The 8,063-nt window shown below is 43.8% G+C and overlaps 1 protein-coding gene across 1 annotated transcript; it reads right to left on the bottom strand.

The window, feature by feature from the left end:
- Positions 1–944: 944 nt before the first annotated feature.
- ANP32E (acidic nuclear phosphoprotein 32 family member E) lies at positions 945–8,031 on the bottom strand. Its single transcript, XM_069218221.1, has 7 exons — positions 7,771–8,031; positions 5,576–5,725; positions 5,168–5,290; positions 4,751–4,913; positions 3,650–3,804; positions 3,226–3,268; positions 945–2,404 (listed from the first exon to the last, which is right to left on the bottom strand). The coding sequence occupies exons 1-7, from the start codon at positions 7,822–7,824 to the stop codon at positions 2,334–2,336; spliced, it is 759 nt and encodes a 252-aa protein (XP_069074322.1). The 5' UTR covers positions 7,825–8,031; the 3' UTR covers positions 945–2,333.
- Between the last annotated feature and the right edge of the window lie 32 nt (positions 8,032–8,063).

Genomic DNA, 8,063 nt, shown 5'->3' with positions numbered 1-8,063 from the left:
GCTGTAGTGGGAAGATTGTCATTTACATAGCACATCACGAGAAACTTGTGTAAGAGAAATCCACAGATAAGAAATATCACAAGGATTAAATGTAAGAAAAGCCTATACAGCATGTTACAGCTCGAGAAGGAAACCAGACAGAGATCCAGGAACAGGGCAATTCAGAACCTAGTGTGTCAAGGACTGGAAGATCAATAATAAAACTTAAATGGTTTGATGATTGTGACAACTTGTAGAGGAAAGTGATATATCTTTAGAAAGTATATTTATCCCAGTCTTTACAGTTACCTAGCCAGTATGTTGTGGCATTCATCACAAAATTCTGCTTTACCATGTCTCTTTATACTTGTATAGTGCATCTTAAAAATATTTCTTTGTATTTGTAAGAAAGTGACGCCCCACCCCATTTTGTTCCTGATATCTAACACCCACTTTACAGAGTATATGCTGGGACCTGTTGCCTTTCCCTAAACTGTACCACCGTTGGCACATCCCCAGCACACGGATGTTTCCCTTGCAAAAGGTACAAAAGAAGCTTGTGGTTAGGAAAGTTCCATAAGGGCTGCAGCATATGTTGTGACATCCTAAAGCAGTGGTGTTCAAACCTGTTAAACCCTGCCAGGTCTGTGCCATGATATTACAGGTGCAAGATGTTTTTTTTTTGTAAGTGTCTTAGCAGACTCCATCCATTAAACTGCATTACTGAACAAGAACTGACAAAAGCCAACTAGTTTCCCTGGTTGGCTTTGCCCAACACACTGAACATCCGTTACAACTAAAGCAGTACTTCTCAAAAGAAGACAGAACAAAGCTAAAGGAAGAGACAGGCAGTGAACTACTACGCAGAAATGTTCGACAGCGGGATTGTATATCCAAATGTCAACACTGTACCACAATCTCAATATAACAGGTTACAGCAAAAGATTTGACCGAGTAAACTGGACTTAAAATGTATTAACACTGTCATGGCTTTATTCAAAACATAGTTCCACATAATCAGTTACTTGGAAGTTTAGGAAAAAATAAACACTATATACAAACTGTCATAGAATACAGCCTTTTTTTAAATAGAACAAAATCTTGACAATTATAAAACCCACTCATTCTACGGACCTTGGGGTGAACAGGGAGGGGAGAGATACGACACCAATGCAAGAAAAATGAACTTAGCTGGTCGATGAGTAGTTTAAAACCAATTATAAGGGTTCATTAGCAGAATGTTTGAAAACTGCATCCTTGAGACGTGTTCTAAAGCATCCAGATTTGTACGGTTCATAGTCTAAGATTGTTGCTCCTCTAGACCTTTAGATGTAAAAGATGCACCAACTCCCAAAACTGGAAAGCAGTGTAAACTCAGATTTTTCTAAGGAGCGCTTCAAAATCAGATTGGGAGTGCAAAGGACATTTGACGTGTTTCAACATGAATGGTTAAGTTTGCCACCAGCTGCTGATGTGTAGACACCTCTTGCATGACCCAAAGCCAGCTCTAATGCTATTGTGCAGTAAAATTTAATATACTGTACAAAGGTTGCACACCCTCCCGTTATTAAAGTATTATCCGCTTTGATAATTAAAGGAGCATTCCTTATGCATGCTCAAAGAAGATGGCCAAGCGCAGGCCCACCTTAACTCCTCTAAAATGATAGTATTACATTATATGCAATATGGGGAAGTAAAATTAAGAAGATGGCCTAACTAGAAGCATTTTGTGGCACGTGAAAAAACAAAAATTTAACCATTCCTTATTTTAATATTTAATTCCACGAAAACATTGACCAAATTTTAAAATCTGGCCAGCACTTTCATCTCTTAAAACGTTGGGTACAGCTCACAGTCCTCAATTCGATAAATTGTGTTTAACTACATCACCTGAAACTTCTCCCTTAATGCCCCCCCCCACCCCAAAAGGCATCTGCAGTTAAAGATTATTCAATCTCATGTACAATAATCAACTTTACATAGTTAGGATGGATATGCCACTTCATCCATCACCTTACAGCATTTTTTAATATACAGCTACTTTATAAATAATTTTTTAGCCCCCAAACGAGGCCAACAGAAGAAACTGAATCTGCATAAAACAAATACAGCAAACAAACATGGAAGGGGAGGGAAGGAAAACTTTTATATGCATGTGAGCGACTAGAAGGCATTCACATCCTACTTGGAATGATAAAAAAGGGCAAATAGTTTAAAAATCACACCTTTCCTATAAAAGACATGTCCTCGAATTGGGGAATCTATAGTACATGAGATATATATATAGGCATGATAGCTATTGTCAAGTGGAGCATGAAAGGGCATGTCCCTTTCTTAAAATGGGATCGGGTCGTTCAGTCATCCTCATCTTCACCTTCGTCTTCAGGATCTCGTTTTCTCTTCTCTCCTTTCACATCGGCCTCTTCTGGAATTTAAAAAAAAAAAAAAAAAAAACTGTCAACTGTTGCGTACATAAATGCAGCAAATGTACATCCCTGCTCTAAAGGAAAAAAAAATATCCAACACTAAGGGGGTCATTCTGACTTTGGCGGACAGCGGATGCCGCCCGCCAAAGTAACCCTGTCAAAAGACCGCTACGCGGTCAAAAGACCGCGGGGGGTCATTTCGACTTTCCCGCTGGGCCGGCGGGCGACCACCAAAAGGGCGCCCGCCGGCCCAGCGGGAAAGACCTGGCAACAATGAAGCCGGCTCCGAATGGAGCCGGCGGAGTTGCAGGGGTGCAGCTGCACCCGTCATTTTCACTGTCTGCAAAGCAGACAGTGAAAATCTTTATGGGGACCTGTTAGGGGGCCCCTGCACTGCCCATGCCAGTGGCATGGGAAGTGCAGGGGCCCCACAACACCCATTCCCGCCATCCTGTTTCTGGCAGTGTAAACCGCCAGAAACAGGCTGGCAGGAACGGGGTCGGAATCCCCATGAGGATTCTCCGGGCCAGGGGAAATCCGGCAGGAAACTGCCGGATCCCCTTTCTGACGCGGCTTTACCGCCGCGGTCAGAATGGCCCTGGAAGCACCGCCAGCCTGTTTGATATGCTTCCGTGTCCCGACCGCCAGGGTTGGAATGAGGGCCTAAGAATATTAAGTACCACACTATGCATTTACTATAGAACGGCACTGCACTAATAAAAGTTCTCTCCAAAGGAGTACCTGGAAAGTATATTCCACAGAAATGCACACTAAAATTTATCGTTGTCAGACAAAGGCTTATGAAGTCAGATTTGCCTACCTTCTTCCTCTTCACCTTCATAATCATCGTCATCTTCTTCATCCTGTGTGAACACGATTCAGAAAGTGACTGGATTGTTAGAATAAAGCACTGAAAGCATGCAGACAAGAAACAGAACCGACTGGCCATTTATTACTCTACAATAGCTAGGATACTGAAAGTCCTGGTCAGAGGTGCACTGTTCTGCAAGGACCATCCCTTATAACCTCTCCAAAGGACTCCACTCAATTATTGTTAGTTGTCAGAATTCTACACAACTCCCTTAATAAAAACAAAAATACATTCTCACGTAGATTTACAAAGACTGAAGAAATCATAACTTGAGCACGCACTTCACACCACTGCAGTAATAATGGGCCAATCGGCTAACCCCTGCTGCTTCATGTTACTCATGGATCCTAGGTTAGGTGGAAAAAATATGTACCTGAATCTCATCTTTCATTAAGTAAGATAGGCCAACACCTTCTTCCTCGTCTTCATCCTCCTCCTCCTCCTCCTCTTCCCCCAAATCGGACACATCTTCCTCTTCTTCAGAGTCGCCTGGGGGGCCAGCTTCATCCTCATCATCATCTTCACCGTCTGAAAAATTGCATACTTTAACTACAAAGTTCTGCAATCTGGGTGTAAAAACTAAGCAGGCTAACGGAAATATATACTACACTGTTAGGTGTCTTGAAAGACACCCTCACACGGATATGGAAATTAAAAGACAAGCACATCGTAAATCCATTCGCATTTAATACTCACACAGTACAAAAACATTCAAGTTTATCTTAGATGCTTCTGTCCTACTAACACCCTCCCCCTTTCAGATGCTTTTGGCAGCATTCGCCCAGTAATTACACGCAGCTTTGGACGCATTTGTTCAACTAAACATCCACACATGGGTGGCCACTCAAGTACTCTGCAGACCAAATAAAAGTGGTTGGAAATTAAACGTGGCCCCCAGACCCACTTTTTGAATCTGCGTCTTTAATCACTGCAGTTTAGCCGTGGTAGGTCTACTTTATGCCTTAAGGCACAACCTACCTAAAGGTTTTCCATTATCCAAAGCTCAGAAGTACTCAGGAAGGTGGAATACTGGAGTCACCCGTCTATACAACGTGCACTTATCTACAAGTATTTAGGGATCGAAACCCACAGCTGACATTTATCTCTGCACCATTAATGAGCCTCAACTACAAGTCCAATATGAGGACAGTTCAAACAGAATTCTAAAGAGCCGACTTAAGTCCAATTAGTATACATCTATTTTTGCAAAACAGGTCTTGGCTCACGACGCCGCTAAAGAGAAATTTTCATAAGTACGCTCATCTAAGGTGAGCTAGGGGCGGTCTCAAAAGAATGGCTTAAAAAAGTATAGCAAAACGTACAGAACACATTCGTTAACGGTGCAAGTGCCATAAACGACAAACCTAAGAACAAGCCATTAAGAAAGATGCAGACAAATATTTGGGCCAAGAACATTCCAAGCAGCCCTACCGATAGTAAAGCATTAACGGAAGGCCATCAATTGACAGCTCACCTTCATCTTCCTCTTCGGAGTCAGGAGCCTCATTGTCTTCTTGATCAAAACCATCAAGAAAAGTGATTTGTGGAAGAAGTTCAAAAATAGTTTCCCTGTAATCTTCTTGATTTGTGATTTCACAGTTAAACAGGTCAAGGCTCTTTAAATTTTTCAAATTTTGCTGCAAAATAACAAAAATGTAATTAAGACAATATAAATAAAGGACTGCCTTTGGCTGTTGGGTAAAGTACTTTACTACAGTGCTTTCGACGTAAGTTTTTTTTCCTACAAAGTAGTCTAAACCACACACTTAGGGGTTGTAAACCAGCAATCCTAACTCAGTTTTGTAAAAAAAAAAAAAAATTCAAACAGATGTGCAGCACAAAAGCAAGAACTGACAGTAGGATGTAAATACTACCAAGGCTCAATACTCACAAGTGGTTCAACTGTGCTGGCGTCTTTAATTTTGTTACCACTCAGGTTGAGGTATGTCAGATTCGGGCACTTCTCTACAAGAATTTCCAGGCCTCCTGAAATGGCGTTGTCGCTAAGCTCCAACTAGAAAATTAACAAAACAAAAAAAAATGAGCCAAAAGAAATTATCAAGCTCTTCTCTGCTATCCACCCACAGTTCACAAAGAATTTCAGCTGTTCATTAATTAAAGAAAAAAATCAGAATAAATTACCGCAGAAGCAATCTGGTAAGTAAACTGCCTTATTTCAACTTTAATTAGTATGCTGCCTCCCGAATGCAGACACTGGGCGCCATTTCTAATAATTAGGGACAAACGACTGCATGCAATTTCCTTAAAATTAAAAGTGTGCCACTTCGAGATTACTTGCCTTTCTCAGCTTACTTAAAGTTGGAAGCTTAGACAAAGATGTCAGTTCGATGCTGGCCATGCTAAGAAATTCCAATTCTTTGAAATTCTCCGTGAGGCCTTCGATTTCGCCATTGCTCGATCGGCAGCTATCAAGTACCAGCTCGGCCACCTGAAAAAAAAAAAAAAAGACAATTCTCTAAGAGGCCATCAAGGGGAAGGAGAAAAAAAATAACCGACGTAAACTAAAATTGACAGGCCTGGGAAGAACAAGCAACGAATAAACTCCCAGACATACCAAGTGCCCTTTCTAGATCCGATATAGCTTTTAAGGTACCAGGACTGCTGCTGCGAGAAATATCAAGAAACCAATCGCTTAACAAGCCCGAGAAGTTCTTAATAGCCTACCTTTTCCAGATAGTAAGTTAAATACATAACGGGAAATAAAGTTATGTATTAAGCTAATAATTGCGGAGAAGCCGCAGGCCATGCACTGTGCCAATGTGAAAACTATTCTTACGTAGACTGAGTTGAAGTGACAATAGGGGGTAGATTGGGTATCATGGAGGCATCTCCTGACCTACATGCAAGGACCATCTGCTTACAGCAACAGCAGGGAAGCGAAAGCTGCAAGCTGATCACCCGGTGGGTTAAAATGAAGACTAACAGCTTCGAAAGCTAATGTAAATAGATTAGGTCAAGACATAGAATGAGTCTGGCTGAGCAGCATAACTAGAAACGCTGGACGAGTTGGGCATTCACGCCAGTGGTTCAGTATATGACGTAAAAGTTTGTGGACAAAAGACTTAACAGGAAGGTTATGCAAATGACTGAGAAGTAATCAAAATACGTGGAAACCCACATCATAACAGTAGCTCCCGGGGTTTCCACCCAGGCCATGAAGGGGCGAACCTGTAAGAGGAAGGCTTTGGTGCAACTTTCAATAGGCCACTGCGGCCCACAGCACACGCTCGCCGCGCATTGTGGGTACTGCACTTTAAAGTTAGGCTGCAGCTGTCCGCTGCGCTTTGTCGTGCTCCAGCCACAGAGGTGCGGCACTGGCAGCACGGGGAGGTGTTCCACTAGCCATCTGCCGGGGTACGCCAGCCCCGCCTCCACACGTGGTGGGACAAGGGCCTAAACCAGAGCAGCTACTAACTGCCGTCCGTAGCCACGCCCCCGGCAAGGCGAACCAGCGGCACGCCGCCGCTTGAGAAGCGACATGGCCGCCCCCACGTGCGGCGCGGAAGCCACGGCAGCCTCTTCCGTGGCGACCATAGACCTCACGGGACAGGTAGTTCACAACCTAAGCCGTGAGGTCAGCGACCCGTAGCGCGCGCACGCGAGAAATGCGTCTCCCCCGGTTATCTAGCCAGGTGTACTGTAGTCCACGGGGTGCAACGTAAATGGAAATTCTAAAAGGACGCTGCACAAGTGATTACTCATACACACGAAAAAAAGGTATAGGTCCGTGGACTTGCTCTGAGAACCTCTAAAATATACGCGAGACCATTACCACCCTCCCTCCCTATTTTCTACCCATACCGTCGCTGATCGTGCAATGCAAACAGATAAACACTCCCTACCAGGAAGACGTACGCAAATCCCAGAAACACCCACCGCATAGTAAATACATTTCTAAAACGCAATAGTAAGTTATCCAACTGTACAACTATTTCAGTCGGAGGACATGAAAAAGTCAAGAGCACATAGAAAATGCCTTTATTCGAAAATAACCAACAGCAAGTTAGAAACTGCCACCAGAAACCTGAATGGACAAAATGCGAGCTGATATTACCAAAATGCAAGCACCCCGGACACTCCAACTACTTCGCCACACATTCCAAGTGCGTGGACGAAAAAAAAAAAAATAGTGCCAACACCATCAACATACTAAGCATAAAAATTACAAAATCGCACACGTACTAAGAACAAAAATCAGGGCAGTCACTGTACGATTCATAACTTGCTAGTAGGCTTTCTTGTATGAGGACTAAGGAAGCACAGTCCGGGCACCTGGCGGGAAGGCTGAAACTCCGCGCCTCGGGGAACCTCCGCTCCCCGTTGTTAGAACACGGAAAAGAAAAACAACACTGTTTTTCGCCTCAACCGCTCACGTATCCCGCCTCACGCCCGCGCACCCACACTTTGAGATTTCGCCCTCGCACTAGTCCCAAGAACGGGATTCCCATGCTCAGCCCCGCGTCTACTCCTCACCTCGCCCGGGGATTTGTTCCTCAGCTCCAACGTGATGCGCTTCTTCATATCCATCTTATTCTCGCTTGAAAAACGCTGTAAATAATGGAAACAATCAATATCTACAGTGAAAGCGTGTCGAGAAGTCCAGACCGACGTTAATGACCCCCTTCTCGGATCTGCACTACTTAGCACGCTCCCCTCACACCAGCCGTCTCATCAATGGCCGCTTACAGTTTGCGCCTCCATTACATGGCGCCCTCAACCCCTTTCGTGGACACCGCCTCTTGCCGAAGACAATTGGCCGCTCGTGG

The sequence above is a fragment of the Pleurodeles waltl genome, chromosome 12 (genome assembly GCF_031143425.1).
Source record: "Pleurodeles waltl isolate 20211129_DDA chromosome 12, aPleWal1.hap1.20221129, whole genome shotgun sequence".
Taxonomy (NCBI): Eukaryota; Metazoa; Chordata; class Amphibia; order Caudata; family Salamandridae; genus Pleurodeles; species Pleurodeles waltl.
Note: the sequence above shows the minus strand (reverse complement) of the source record. Positions and strands in the feature narration are given on the sequence as shown.

Bases quoted from the DNA above. Each gene is read 5' to 3' on its own strand.
- ANP32E (XM_069218221.1), bottom strand. From the start codon at position 7,824: ATGGATATGAAGAAGCGCATCACGTTGGAGCTGAGGAACAAATCCCCG. The intron at 3,269-3,649 runs GTACATATTTTT...GTGTTCACACAG, and splicing joins TAATGAAAGATGAGATTCAG to GATGAAGAAGATGACGATGA. The intron at 2,405-3,225 runs GTAGGCAAATCT...TTTAAATTCCAG, and splicing joins TGAAGGTGAAGAGGAAGAAG to AAGAGGCCGATGTGAAAGGA.